At 42.7% G+C, this 16053-nt stretch overlaps 1 protein-coding gene across 1 annotated transcript in view; it reads right to left on the reverse strand.

Annotated features, from left to right (window-relative positions):
* Nucleotides 1-16053, reverse strand: part of SCIN (scinderin) — a 52361-nt gene that overhangs the window by 16581 nt on the left and 19727 nt on the right. Inside the window, exons 3-5 of the mRNA XM_015419606.1 lie at nt 7346-7438; nt 2456-2588; nt 1242-1330 (exon numbers count right to left, since the gene is read on the reverse strand). Of these exons, the coding sequence (XP_015275092.1) occupies nt 1242-1330; nt 2456-2588; nt 7346-7438 (315 nt within the window). The remainder of the gene's footprint in view (nt 1-1241; nt 1331-2455; nt 2589-7345; nt 7439-16053) is intronic.

Consider the following 16053-nt stretch of genomic DNA (forward strand, 5'->3'; position numbering starts at 1 on the left):
CCAGTGGTGCTAATCTATATGAACAGTGAAGAGGAATGTTTTAAGTAGCTGACAGACAAATACTAGCTATGCTAGCAGGTTCACCTCTCCCTTTTTGAGCTTATTTGTGAAATAATACCTCCCCTTTTCAGAAAGGATTGAGAAAATAGTAAGTTGTCAAAGGTCACCTTTTGAATTCAGGACTGGACTGAGATTTTACCTGGGGCTGTCTAGCTTACACTCATAGGACGAAGTCAGGCACAATACAGAAAGAGAGCTCCTTGCATGTCCTTCAGCCACAGGGTTTCCCGGACTTTCCAAAAGAAACAACAGTCTTCTTGACGACCTCACAGGGGGCAGCCATTAGCACGGTACACAGTCAACTTCAGTTACCCACATGCAGAACCATTCCCCCCTCCCAAGCTCAAGTCTGGAAAGGAATAAGTATGTTTGGCTTGAACAAAGCGAGGATGCTTCCAGAGAGAATCTGATGCTCCTTAAATATTACATTCATCTTCTCCCTTAGCCCATCCCCTCAGTGACTGGCTATGGGGAGCTGTGTCACTGTAACCAGTGTTCCCTCTAAGCTGAGTTAGTGTGAGCTAGCTCACAGTTTTTTAGCCTCCCGCTCACACATTTTTGTCTTAACTCAGGAAGGATGGCTCCAGAGCAAACTAATTTATGTAGTAGCCAAATCCCTCGCTCAGAACTTTATTGCCAGTAGCTCACAGACTATAATTTTTGCTCACAAGACTCCAACAGCTTAGAGGGAGCATTGACTGTAACTCTAGGAATTATTTGAATTCTAGTGAAAATTCTCCTCTCACTCCTCTCATAGGCATACCTTGTTGTAATATTAATATCAGCTGTCAGATCATAGTGATCTAACTGTCAGCAGGGAGACTGCTGGAAACCTGTCCTGGCCGGTTTGGACCAGATTATGGTGTGAGGCCAGTGACAATGACTCAGCTCTTAGCTGATTGGTTGACAACATGTATATATGTGGACAAGTGCTACCTCTGTATTCTTCTTCTCTAAATGATGGTGACTGGCGGAGCATTTTGTCCGAGGATTGTATATTCTGTAAATAAAATCTGTATATAGTTTACCACAGGACTGTCTTGTGTGGTGCTATACAGAACTGGAGTTGCAGTTGAGTGCTGGAGTGTGGTTGGTGAGTTGGAGTGGCTGAAATAGTCCTGGTGGCTGGCTGATATCTTCTACTGGCACTCAGGCTGTCCTACGCGCACCGTGCAACATACCTGGGTGTTGGCAGGATAATTCATTTGCTGTATGAATTCCTCAGCAGATTTCATGGCTGCTTTTCTCTCATTTGGATTAGCATCCTTACCTTGTTAAAATAAAAGAGCAGTGAGGGTTACAGTAGTGGAAAATCAGGCAAACTTCCAGACTTGTAATTAAAAAAAATCTTGTCAGACACAGGACTCAGTGTTGTATTCTGGTCCACAGCTCAGCAATTTGCACACTGAAAAGGCTTCATATCAGTTTCAAAAACTCACATATGTAAAAACTGTAGAACTTGGGGTTTTCAGTGATCTTGACAATGGTATTTGTTTTGGACAAAGGAATGTGCAATAATAGCTGGAATTAAACCAATCCAGTTATTTCCCTAATTTGTGTGCTTTTTCAATCAGTTCTTACTAACTGCTCATTTCCCCATAGTACCAAAGGTGGCCTACCAAAACACATTGTCTTCTGGGCATGGTGCTTCATGAGGCTCAAGGCAAAAAGAAAACAGCAAAACTGCAGAGAATGGAGGAACCAAAATCCTTATTGTGTGTTATACTGAAAGCCGTGGGTTGTTTTTTTTTTTCCGAAGCCAGACTTGGACCCCAGGAAACCAGGGTGGCATTAGCTAGCCATAAACTCACTTGGTGGCAAGTCACCATCCTTCAGCATCAATTCCCATCATGAAATACAAAATACAGAGGAATGGAAAATATGTGGGGATGAAAGTTAAGGATGGTTAAAGCGGTTACCTTATTTACCTGTTCACACATTTTTATCCCATCCTTTCCCCACAGAACTCAGGATGATGCTATTCTCCTCTACCTCATTTTATCCTCATAGCAGCCTGATGAAGTAGGTTTGGCTGATGGAGAGCTTTCTGGCACAATGAAAATCAGTGAGCTTTATGGCACAATGAAAATCTGGGCAGGGGTTTCCTAATCCTAGCCTGACACCCTCAACACACTGGCCATGATCCAATGACTGGTTCTGGGAACAGGAGCTGCAATACCTGAACAAAGCTCTCCTGCTTGTAACAACTTCCCTGCTTATTGGGAATCAATCACAGTGCAGGATGATTCTTTTGAATGCTCAGATTGAGTCCACCAAGTGAAAGGAACAGAGACCCTACAAGTGTTCCACATGGGGCTCTGGCTCTGCACACAGAAACTATTGATAATTTTTTTAACAAATCTAAAAAAGCGAAGTAAAGAGATTTGTTACTGACCTTTCCATACAAATATCTTTCTCGCTACACCATGATCCAGTATAAAACACTCTTCAGACAAAAGCATGGCCCTTGAGAAGGGGTTTTCTTCTGCCACAACTGACATCTTCATCGACCCACTTGCATCCGAAACCTGACAATACAAGAAGCTCATGTTTATACCAGCTCAAAAATCCAGATCCAGTATTTAAGTAACCTTGTTTGGATTGTGCTACTGTTATGCTCATATAGCTAACCCCTGATCTTAGAGAAGGGACACGTTTACACAAAATCAACCATTCAAGAACCACTGAATTGTTAATGGCCGATGGACTGCTTGTGTTGAACATTCAGCATTACTAATGCTTTTTAAACCAACTTACAGGCTAAACAGGAGATGTTAAAAAGACAGAAACTTGGCAGCTAGTTTCTCTAGCTTTTCTTGTAGTTAACCATACCATCTGAGGCTGCAACTTTCTTTTCTCATTATAATAAATATCCTTTGAGGTATATGGGACCCTCATTCTCTTTTTTCCTCCAGAAGAATATATTTCTTGAGAAGTCATCTCCAAATAGGAAAGGGAAAAAGGACTGGTGTCACTGAGTTCTGAATATGGATACAGGTATGGAGCTGCGGTGGCTCAAGTGGTTAAGATGCTGAACTGCAGGCTGTGGAAGGTCAGTAGTTTAGCAGTTCGAGACCCAGGTTGCTGCATGACGGAGTGAGCTCCCGTCTCTGGCTCCAGCTCCTGCCAACCTAGCCGTTCGAAAGCAAGAAATTGCAAGTAGATAAATAGGTACCACTTCAGTGGGAAGGTAACAGCGTTCCGTGCGCCTTGGTGTTTAGTCATGCTGGCCACATGACCATGGAAACGTCTTTGGACAGCGCTGGCTCTTCGGCTTGGAAATGGAGATGAGCACCGCAACCCTAGAGTCGGACCCGACTGGCTTTCGAGCAAGGGAACCTTTACCTTTACTATGGAACAAGTATCCTAGTGTGAGTTTACTGTAAATGATGTTTTCCATGGCAGACAATGGGAGGAAAATGGGAGTGACTACACAGAATTATAAGGAAGAGAAGGGGAACAGGGGAGCTTTGTAGAAGTACCAAGGGCAGAACTCGATGAGACGGGGAGATCCATCCACGGTTGGGTCTTTTGAGGTGCTTTTAAGCAGGTGGGGTGGGAAGTTTGGATCACAGCTGCAGTGCAGGATGAGGGAGAAGTGCTTACCCCCCCCCCCCCAAAGCTGTTATAGCCATAATAGGGTTTTTTTCATATCAGGGCTAATCTTAGCTTGTGAGAACCAAATTTTTATGAGGAAAATTATACAAGAGGAAAGGGTTCACCATCTCTACGACCACCTCACACTGCAGTGTCAATCCTGATCAGGGCCTTTTAAACCTCACAGACCTCTGACATTACATCTAGTTGCTCCCACAGAGAGGCAAGAAGAAAGTGAATCTCAACTGATAGTAATTTAGTATAGTTATTTGATGTTATCAGCATCTGACAGTTCAGAAAGAGGGGGGAAAGCCTTGTCAAATACTTGCTAAAGATTCTAACTAAACAGATTGTTTCCTAAGAACATAAGAGCAGCCCTGCTGGATCAGACTAATGGTCTATCTAGGCCAGCATCCTGTCTCACACAGTGGCCAACCAGTTCCTCTGAATGGCCAGCAACAGGGCACAGAAGCTGAAGCCTTCCCCTAATGCTGCCTCCTGGCTCTGGGACTCAGAGGTTTAGTGTGTTTGAATGTGAAGGTTCCCTCAGTCACCATAGCTAGTAGCCATTGATAGACTTACCCTCCATGCATCTATCTAATCCCCTTTTAAAGCTGTTTATTGCTGTGGGCATCACTACATCCACTAGCAGTGAATCCCAAATTTTAATCACTCTCAGTGTAAAGTAATAGTTTCCAGTTGAATGACACTGTACTGTTTTAGCTGTATTATGTCTGAATATGTGCATCTTAATGTGATCCCCTTCTTTTAAAACTGTTTTTGTCACACGCAAATACACAATATGCTAATACTTTGCTATCCCTACCACAGTTACTTCAGGAAAGTACACAAAACATCCCACTTTCTTACCAAAAGAGGGAGCTGTGCTGTTATGCTTCATGATTGTGCTGGCTTCTTTTCTCACAGTATAATATACTGATCTTTTCTCAGTTGTCACTACAGTGTCAGATACAGTAAAAACTAAACCAAGAGATGGCAAAATTAAAGCCAAGTAAGGCCCCGGTCACACGAGCGGGATAATCCGCAGGGGACGGGAGGCTTTTTGAGCCGGAGCAAAAAGACGCGCGGTAGCGCGATCTCACCGTCCCTCAAGGCTCCATGCCCAAGCCTCCGGCAGCCGATCACACCACACTAAGCAACACAGCAGCAAGGCGTTTGTGCGCATGCGTGGAATGCCAACGGGCGCTGGCTTTGATGGGCTACCACCGCTTCCTGATCAGACGCCCGCACGCACCGTGCATTATCGGGAAACAGTACATGGTTCCCGGTAGCTTTTAAATCCGCGTCTTCGGGCCGAAGCTGAGGGTTAGAGACGGGAGTGCGATGTTTCCCAGATGTTCAGGTATGATTGCACAGCTTTAATCTGCAGGCAAGCCGTCCCTCCCGCGGGGCAAATTCGCTCTGTGAACAGAGCCTAAATGAAGCTTTTCAGATGGACTGTCCCCATTTAAATGATATGAACAACTCCACAAAAAACTAGTTCCCTCTGCAGCATCCTCCCCCCCCCCATATTGATACAGACCACATCACAAACTAGTTACATGAGCATTTATATAAAAATGGCCTGACATCCTGCCATCATAGATTAGCTTAAACTGCACAGATCAAGTAGCACCACTGATCACATCTGATTAGGGTTACCATTCCCCAGGTGAGGGCGGAGGATCCCCCATTTTCATGGGCTCCTGCCTGCCAGTGGCCAGATGGCCATCAGGAGGAAATCCCCCCCAAAAAACAGCGATGTCATGCGCGACGCACTGTCATCTGGAAGTGCCATAGGGGGAGTGATGCTCTGATTTGGGGGCAAAACTTTATAGTTTGAGGGCAATTTTACCATAGAGTTTTGCCCAAAAACCAGAGCAACACCCCTGATGTCACTGGCATGCCTATGCCACTTCTGGGTGACATATAAATGTTGCACAATGTCCCCACACACTTCCAGAATGCCCCCCAATCCCCCCGCTGGTACGATGATTGGACCTGGCAACTCTACATCTGATCTAATGTTTAGGGTATAAGGCAGAGCTTTCAGGCTGCATCGTGCCTTCCAGAAGACAACAGTTTTCAGAGATTCTGTGATGCTTAGTACAGCTTTGTTCCAGTCTTTGCAGCTACAATGCTGTCCAAGGGATAGTAGGATCCCCCCAATTCTACTTGGTTATTATTCCATGGTTCCATTAGGCCCTTGGGTTTGGTTTGTTCGAAAAGGCAATGTCTGGTGTACAAAAAAGAAGAGAAGAAGACCTCACAGGGAGCAGCAAGAAGCAATTAGATAGGATATTGAGGTCAGCACCTTCCCTCCTGTTAAGTGTCATTCCTTGTCTGTCTCCAGATTGCGACTCTTAGGGCAATTTCCCCCTTCTTCTCGAAAGTGCCACGCTCAGTTTTACCCTCTCTCTCAGCTAGAGATGTAGTTAGGAACCTATCTCTGTCTCTTCTCTTTCCTATCTATATTAATTCCTAACTAAACCTTCTATCTACTCTTTAATCAGGTCATGCACCATTTATGTGTTAATTACTCCACCAACAGGGTTCAGTTGTCTTCCATTAAGAAAGGAGAACTTCAGAAAGAAGGTGTTAGATTTTTGAGCAAGAAAAATGCTTATTCCTTTGCAATTTATAGACATTTTTTAAAAAATGAAATAAATGTCTTCCCTGAAAGACAAGTATTTATTGCTTTTCCATAGAACAACAGTGCTACTATTAAATGTAAAAATGAGCTTATTAAATACTGTCCTTTAAAACTTTCCCCATAAATGCCAGAAAATATACACATCTTTAAATGGGGTGTGTGTGTTTGCCCTGATGTTGCAGAACAATGAAATTATACTCTTTGGCAACATAAGAGTAAAAAAACCAAACAGCAACAAGAACTAGCAAATTGCTCCTTTATATGCCCCCCCCCAATATTTTTACTCTAAAATTTTTGTTTTTATGTTGGACAGAAGTGCAACTACACGTTTGGATTCTACATCACTTCCGCAATTAAAAGGTGGCTGCTCTACGCTAGCATCAGAACAGTCCCAAGCATCACCCTAGCTATGGCAGGAAACAGCAACAGGACTCTAATGCCTGATTCTAAGAGTTTATACCTCAAAGTAGTGGCTTGAATTCCACACAGATTTGTGTTTCAGTTTAGTTTATTGTAATTAGCCATTGGTCATTACGAAATTACAAAACACAAATTGTGAACAAGCTATAGGTTAGACTGAGTCAGAATATACAAAAATACCAAAGATCAGTAACAAAATATGACTAATTTAATACAGTAGCCTAAATAATGCCCCTTCCCGATGCCACCTTGGAACGTGTATTCTTTGCAGCATAGATTTCTAAAGATTCAGGGTGGTGCAATTTTCACCTATCCCCTCATCCTGCGAGAGACCTCCAATTCTAGGAAGGATCCAAACCAGTGCCTTATAGGATCAAGCTGCCCTTCCTTTTTTCAACTTTACTCCATCTTTCCCCATTTATGTCTCATGGCTTCCAGCATAAGACTAAGTTGTCACTAACTGAGCAGCAGATTTACACTGTCATCCTAAGCAGAGTTATACCCTTCTAAACCCATTGATTTCAATGGATCTAGAAGGGTACAACTCTGCTCAGGATGGCACTGTTCATATATTAACTATAACATAGCCTTGGGAAAAGAAGATTCCATTCTTACCATGTACAGTTTAGCAGTTCTCCTGTTGGTGATATCAGCAGCTTCATCATCATTTTCATCGCCTTCCTGAAGTTCTGGCTTGCGTCCTAGAATCTTCAAATATAGACATATATTTTAAAAGGTTGTGAAGCAAGGGGAATACAGCTCTTAGGTCCCATTCACACTAGGCGATTTGGGCCGGGAGCGGGACAGTTCGGGGGCGGATCAAACCGGCGCGATCACACCACAACATCTGGGAAGCGTCGTGCTTCCGTCCCCGAACTGGCCCTTCCTCGCGAAAATCCACCTCAACTTGCAACCACCTACCTTGGTGGTTCAAGGGGAAGCTGCGCGGCAAGCCGGACGTTTGATCGCCGGCGCGTTCTTGCGCCGGCACAACCCCGGCCCATAGCCGAACTGCGCATGCTCCGACATGCGCAGTTCGGCCGGCTCCTGGTCAGGGCCGTGTTTTCTCCCCAGCGTTTGATCGTGCCGGGGAGAAAAGGTGCCGCGGCCAGGGGATCTGTGGGATCCCGCCGCGGCGTCTCAACGTTGGCGCGGCTTTTAAAAGCCACGCCTTTAGAGGCTTTTCCCCTGCCGTGTGGCAGGGGCCTTAATAAAGCTACTTTGATTCCACTGGTTCAAATCTCACCCCAGCCCTGAATGGACTAGCCACTCTTTGTCTCTGTATCCCACCTGCAAGAGGGGGAGAACAATAATGACCTATATAATTATAATGATTGCAGATATAATGCATATCCTTGTGGTTCCAATGAAGGGGAAGAAGGTACAATGGGCCCACTGGCAGTCTCTTGCACAAAGGGCCACAAAAAAGACCACTCTTCTGCAGGTCTTATATTAGATGCACTCCACAACCACATCTTTACCCCTTTGCACTAACATCTTTGGACAGCTTTATCTCTGTATTCTGGCAGAAACTCTGCACAGAGCCATCCTTCATCTCATTTCTGTTTTAAAGCTTCCATTTTGAGGAAAATGAGGTGTGGCTGCACAGCACAGCCATTGATTCAAACATGTCTGCCCAGGTAAATTTGGCCTGGGCAAAGCCACTGAAGGCAAGCTTCAAGAAAAGAGCAAAATGGTTACCCGGTATGGCTGGCTGCTGCATAGATGAGAAAACTTTCACTAACTCTGCACAGACCAGATAAAGGCCTGTTTAATTTAGGTTAATGTCTAACCAGTGAAATGTTGAAGTAAGATAAATACAATATAAAATCATCTGTCCAGAGCAGATATGCATAGAGCAGAGGGCCCCTTGTTGACAACGTAAATATTTGACAAGGAGAAAACTGCATGAGGCCTGCAGTGCAAAGATAATTGTAGAGAACACCTGAAATGTTTCAAACTGCAGGTACCTGAGCACATTTTGGCTAAGCAAGGCAAATATATTCTAAGTTCTGTAGAAAGCTGTACCAGGTTAAATTCAAATATGATTTCACTTCTCTGCAGACATCAGGAATTGCCAGTGGTTTGATATGTACACATGTCACTCAATGCCAGACGGACAGGTTATATAGATTAGTTACAACACCACAGAAAGTTCCTGACATTATAACATCCAAGAAATGGGCTAATAAGAGACATTTTCCACTCTGGGTGAATCACTTTTAGATATAAACTTTTTGTATATGGAATCAGGGCTGGATTTATGGGCAGGCAATCTGGACTCCTGTCAAGTGTTATCTACTCAACAGCTGAAATGAACAGGGCAAACAGTTCACCTTCACTTGTAAAAACTGGAAAATTGATTTGTGTGACCAGTGTTGTATTGTTAGCTTTGTTCTTATTCATTGGGAAATTGACAACATCGGACTTAAAAAGATATTCCATTTGAAATTCGTCAAAAGAGGAAAGGCTACAGGGAATTGATCTCATTTCTTCAAACTAATGGAATTCAGTACAGGTGGGCGATTCCTGAATGTGTAATTTTTAAAGTCAACGATAAAAGAGAGAAGATTGACTCCATCTTTAAAGCTAAGGAATTCTTGAGACGTCAGCTTGGGCCGGAGGAAGAACTTAAAGATGAAGAAACCAAGTCAAGTGACTCTGCTACTTCAGGAATGGATGAGGACTCTGTGGGGGAAGCCGGTGGAGCGGGAGCAACGAAAACTGTGTATGACTTTAGGGATAGAAAACCGAAGTAAGGGCAGAAGGACTCTGTAAATTGCTCTTTGAAGTAAAGAAGATGCTCAAGAAGTACTCTCATAAATATTTACTATTATAGAAGCTGTGTTAAACAAGAACTTCACAAGTATATTGCATCACTAACACTTGTATTACTAACATTCAGACTAACATGGAAAGGATCTCCTACTCTTGGGATTTTAGTTAGTGTGGGTATCTTTCCTTTACCCTTAGTTGTAGTCCCCCCTCCTATATTTTTCATTGTAGTTAATAGTCTTATGAAAAATAATAAAAATACCCTTTCGGGGGTTTAAAAAAAAAAAAGGAAATTGACATCGGTGCCACTGTCCATTCGGGAAACAGCATGCATGTGAGTGATGGTGCTATTACTATGAAATTAGTAAGTATCAAACACCACCATGTTCATTTGACAGTGCTACATCATGCATTTGAATCATGCATGAAAGTCATGAAATGGACAACGAATGCAAAGAAAAAATTAAGGTATTTGGAAGCCAAACAAATGGAGGAGGATAGGAATGCTGAGAACCACCATGGGCCCCCAGACAAAGATTACATCCCCCCATCACCCTGATAGAAACCAAATATCTTAAACAATTCACGTTGCTTGCTGTTACCATGTACAGTTTAGCAGGCATAACTCATCAGAGAATACAACCAGGAGACTCAAAATTGGCCACCAGCTTCAGGACAATTGTTCTGAGGCCAAAATGGAAAGGCATGAGAACATCCTGCCCCTGGTTATCTCCAGACAATCCCCTCATGATATCTGCAGTGGAAGCTCAGGGTCTCTGTTTGTGGCAGGTATAACTCATCAGAAAACAATCCTACATATTTGAAAACTTTCCACCAGCCCCAGAATGATGCTGGAAGTTGCAGTGCAAAAATGAAGTGAATTAGAACACTCTGAACCAGGTTATCTTCACTATAGCCAACATGTAATAAGAGAGCTTTTAAGCAACCTGCGTGTGACTCTAATACTCGCATCCCCAGTCTCCCATAGGAGGTTTCTGGGTGATACACTCTCAGCCAGACCTACCTCACAGGGTTGTTGTGAGAATAAAATGGAAGGCTGGAGAACAATGCAGCCTTGGATTTCCATTGTGGAGAAAGACTGAATATGGCATTTGTTATAAATCTAATTTTAAAGGCATTAAAAAGATCACATCGTTGTCATATACCAAAGTATCCTTTCAAAGGGCTATTACATCTTCCACCAATACAGTGATAACAACCCAGTACCTGAACTGGGAGATCTAACTTCTGTTCCACATGTATAACTACTAAAATAGATTAATGTTCCATTACCTTGCATGTAAAGGGTGGAGGAGGGGGAAAGCATCCTTTTGCAACTTAGTTAGATTAAGGGGAAATATAATAGTAACAAAAGTGTACTACTATACCATTATTAAGCACATTCTGTTGCCAAGCAAGATAAAGAAGGACTTGAGACCAAGTTCTGAAAATAAATGGGGGGACACACAGAAAAATTAGGTGGAAGGAGAGAGAAATTAATGAGAAAAGGGTGAAAAAGAAGGACAGAAATTAAGGAAAAGAGAGGGAAAGGTTATTTTATCTTGCTGCAGCACAATAACTATTGGTTTGCAAGATCTGGCTGAGCTGGAGGCAAGCAAAGGAAGACAGAAAGGCTAGACTATGAGAGCAATTACTTGTTAGCAGGCTTTAGGTTGACAATTACTGTAGCAACTATCATTGTGCTATCTTGTCTTGCTCCAGTTCTGGCTTGGACAGATCTGTTAGGCAACTTTGCTTCAGTCTTGCAGAAAGGCCTGTTTAGCTAATAGTCAGAGCACCTTTACCTGTGTTTAGACTTCCCTGCGCCCCTAGTGGCTGGGGGAACTCACTGGAAATGCATTTGGCTGCATGCAGCATGATGCTGGCTTCAGGGGTCCTCCAGTTAAATTGGGCCCCATGAATTTTGTCCTCCCAGTGCTCCCCTCTTCGCAACCCTGGAGGAGGCATCAAAAACATTCCTCAGCCTGGGGTCCATTTACATGATGAGCCCTGTAAAGAATCCATCCCAAGCACTGCGGTTTTGCAATCATGTCCAACCTCCTTCCTAAGGCCCACTGAACAGAATTGCCCACATAATAAGCAAGCTGTTTTTTGCAAAATACTTAGGGGCTTTTCACATGGACTTTTCAATAAGCAGCAGCAGGAGGAAAAAAGCAAGCCAGGATGAACTCCAGCCATCTCAAGCAGTAGAGGTGGCCTTAGGCATCTAATTGGCATACACAGGATTCCATCCATATTGTGAATCAAAAGCTCACCCAGGCTGAACCCTGTATATGTGTCAGAATGCACACAACCACCACATATGGGGCTGACATGACCAGAAGTCAGCATGCAGAGATGGCTGCCATCCACTCATGCATAGATTTTCATTTGGTTCATTATCCACGTTTCTAATGTTTACACACAAGCATCAAACACATTTCAAACTATGGCAGAAACAAAGAGATTCCAAATATTTTGTACAAATATATCTCAGAAAAGGGATCTTTGGAAACAATCTTTTCTCACTCAGCATACAATGCATATCATACAAGACTTTATTAACACAGAACACAAAGCACAGGGAAAGAATGCTTTATTCCCGGCTCAACAAGTTGAAGGTGATGGGAAGATAAACAAGAAAATGTGACTTACTGGCAAGGATGTCATTTGAATGTTGACACAGAACTTGGCAGCAACAGCACTCCAGCTGTTACATGCTTGAACTCAGTAATCCTAGTCCCATAAATGAAGTCTGTATTGACTTCACAATATAGGTTATTGGTTGAGTCCCCGGAAATGAACCAGAAACACCTCTTACAGCCCACAAAAGCCAGTTCCACCTCTTTCAAGTTGTATTCAAACACCACAAAAGAAGTCTGGTATGGCTGTGATGACAATAAGCCTGGTTTATTCTTGGGCTTTCATGTTCCCTTCCCATTCCACTTGGATTAAACTGTGGTTAAAGATTGCACTTTGTGGGCAGGAAACCACCGACAAATCGTGAAATCATCTGCATTCAGATATCAGGGCAAATTGTCATGTGATCAAAGTCTTCCTAAACCAGGATGTCTTCAGGCTCAGCCCCATGCATGAGGGGGGCGGTTGAGCAAGTCCAAGAATAAACCAGGGTTGTTCTTGTTGTGAACAAACTGGAGTTTGTTTGGGACATCTGAATATTTGAAAACTTGATCTCAGAAGTAAAGATTTAAAAAAACTATATTAAGAAATAAATAACTTCATCATTCACTATTTATTAGGGCTGTTTTAAAGCCAACAAAAACTATACAATGGTTCTAAAAATGGCTGAGGTTAAAAAAGAATTCAACTTTCTCTGTATTTGCTGGGAGGATTCTAAGCCTTTCAAATGGATGGATACTAAATTTACAAACTAATCTCCAGAACTGTGACATCTAAAAATTTTCTTTCCTGTTAATAAAAAAAAGCTAAAATTCCTGAGAGGTAAAGAAACAAGCCTTGTACTACCCTTGAGATCAATTTCTAAATTTATTTTTAGTGTAAGCACTTGTAGACTGCAACCTATTTTGTCAACTGCAGGAAATACAGTTACTAAACATCAAGTACTGGAAGGCAGCTGCCAAAATATTTATGATCCGTGTCTTGTGCCCAGACTGGCTCTACACTTAGAACTCTCTTATTTAAAGGGACAGTTCTCTAAAACTCAATCAGTTGTGATAAGACGGCAGTTAATCAGTAAGAAATAAGTGTTCGCCTGAAAAGGGATATGATGTATGTATGTGTACACTTCAAGTGCACCTTCAAAAACTAGTTTTTGTCCATCCATTCCCCAGGCCCTTATAGGAGGGCATCACTTAGGTCTTGTTCTGGGTGTTGGTTGCAGTCTCCCAGTTTGTGTATTAGTGTTCGCCATCAGGAAGTGTTCTCTCCTAGTTGGAAGCAATAAAGAGACCTGTTGTTGAAGCCACCAGAAATTCCTGTGTGCTGGAATAGGAAGGCGAGCAGGAATAAAGGGTGATCTGAAGCAGGACAAGTAAGTGCATCGCCACCCACCTTGCCTCAGAGGATACTACAATAACAACTGTTGTGATAAGGAGTAATATTCAGGGACACATATACAGTTAACAAATCTCAGTCTTGAATTAAGGCTGTGCAAAGCTTGTTTTATTTAATTAATAACAGGAAATATGCTTTATCCATTGAAATATTTAGGAGTTGTAAAGCTTGCTCCCCCCACACATCCAAAGGAACAAGATGGATCTGCTCGCCTTCCTATTACTGACAGCCAGACAACCTCTTCTCTGAGTACATTAACTCAAGGCTAGCACGAGAGGTCAGCACATTAGGCTCAGATAAATTTAAAATCTGAATATTAGGGTGTTAAACCTGCACTTGTATGGTTGGATCCTATGATTCCATTCCCCTAATGATGGAACTTCTAGCTCAAGGAGTCTGGCTGAATGGACCTGTCCCATCAGGAGAGGGCTTCCTGAACCAGAAGAAAGCTCCACCATTAGCAGAATGAAAGCTTAGGATCCGACCTGCTATCTCTTAAAACTGAATCAATGGCCCTCTGTCAAACACAGGAAATGGTAGCAATCTGTAGTCGCATACCACATACAAACAATTTAGCAGCAAGAAGCAACCACCTGTGTGCCGTGTGTGTATCGATGTATAGTATTTACCAGAATTACAGTGCTGCAGAAGCTTAACTGTCCCAGACCATTCCCCTTTTAGAAAATGCCCCATTACTGCTTTAAAGGAATAAAGACAGGTTCTTGAATCATGCCAGTGCCGATCTCCCCCCACCCCTTTCTGGAGTTTAAATTAGCTATAAGAGTCATATTCTGGGCAAATGGCACAGGGAGGAAGAAATAAACTCCCTTTCCCCAAGTACTGTTACCCAAGTCCTCATTGCCACACACATACCCCAGCTGCTTTCTGCAGCTACATTACTGTGTGGGTATCTACTCATAGATCTCCAATATCACATGTAGTTTGGCACTGAGCTACAGGCTATTTTTCTATTTAAATAAAGAATCATGGGGAAAATATATTTAAAGATCAAGATGATAAATGTTGACTTAATATAAATAATTGATTTATTTGGCGTAGATAAAACTCAGAGAAATATTAGGTAGGATACCGTGGTTGGAAATTTTGAGGGGGAAATCTGCACAGGAAAGATGGGAGATGCTGAAAAATGAAGTGCTTAAGGCACAATTGCAAACTGTCCCAGTGAGAAAGAAAGGTGGGAGATGGGTAATGAAGCCGAGGTGGCTGAACAAGAAACTCTCTGAAGAGCTGAGACCAAAAAGGGAAATGTACAGGAAATGGAAAGAGGGACAAATGACTGAGATTGAGTATAAGAAGCAGGCTCGAATCTCTAGGGATGGTGTCAGAAAGGCTAAAGTGCAAATGGAGCTGAGGCTTGCAAGGGATGCTCAAAATAACAAGAAAGGTTTCTATGCCTATGTTCAGAGCAAAAAGAAGAACAGGGATGGGGTAAGCTCATTGCTAGGGGAAGACGGTCACGCCTTAACAAAGGACGAAGACAAAGCGAAATTACTTAACTCTCACTTTCTGTCGGTCTTTAACTGTTAGGAGAGCTGTATACAAACTGAAAAATGCAGGGCATATGAAGGAAAGAGGAACTGCCAGTCCAGAGTAAGTAAGGAGATGGTTAGAGAGCCTCTAGCTGCCTTAAATACTTTCAAATCTCCAGGGCTGGATGGCTTGCAACCCAGGGTGCTAAAAGAAATTGCAGATGTTATTTCAAAGCCTCTGGCTCTAGCATCCCAGGGTGCTAAAAGAAATTGCAGATGTTATTTCAGAGCTTCTGGCTCTAATCTTTGAGATTTCCTGGAGTACTGGCGTTGTGCCGGAAGACTGGAAAAGAGCGAATGTTGTCCCGATCTTCAAGAAGGGAAAAACGACGGACCCGGGAAATTACAGGATTGTCAGTTTGACATCAATACCTGGGAAAATCCTAGAGCAGATTATGAAGCACTCTGTCTGTGAGCACCTTGAATGGAATGAGTAAATTGGTAGTAGCCAGCATGGGTTTATCAAGAATAAGTCATGCCAGACCAACCTTATCTCCTTTTTTGACAAAGTTACTAAAATGATTGACTCTGGCAATGCTGTGGACATAGTGTATCTAGATTTCAGTAAAGCATTTGAAAAAGTTTCTCATGATATCCTTGAGAATAAGCTGGTTAAGTGTGGGCTGGATGGTGCAATCGTTGGATGGATTCATGGTTGGTTGAAAAATCGTACCCAACGAGTGCTCGTAAATGGCTCTGCATCTACGTGGAAGGAAGTCTCAAGTGGAGTGCTGCAGGGCTCGGTCCTGGGCCTGGTGTTGTTCAATGTTTTTATAAATGACGAGTAGAAAGACATAGAGGGAATGCTTATCAAATTTGCAGATGACATGAATCTGGGTGGGATTGCTAATTCTGAAGAAGACAGAGTCAGGATTCAACAGTGGGTTGAGACAAATAAAATGAATTTCAATAAAGATAAGTGCAAAGTCTTACACTTAGGTACAAAAAATCAAAGGCACAGAT

The sequence above is a fragment of the Gekko japonicus genome, unplaced genomic scaffold (genome assembly GCF_001447785.1).
Source record: "Gekko japonicus isolate JY-2015 unplaced genomic scaffold, Gekko_japonicus_V1.1 scaffold1060, whole genome shotgun sequence".
Classification (NCBI taxonomy): domain Eukaryota; kingdom Metazoa; phylum Chordata; class Lepidosauria; order Squamata; family Gekkonidae; genus Gekko; species Gekko japonicus.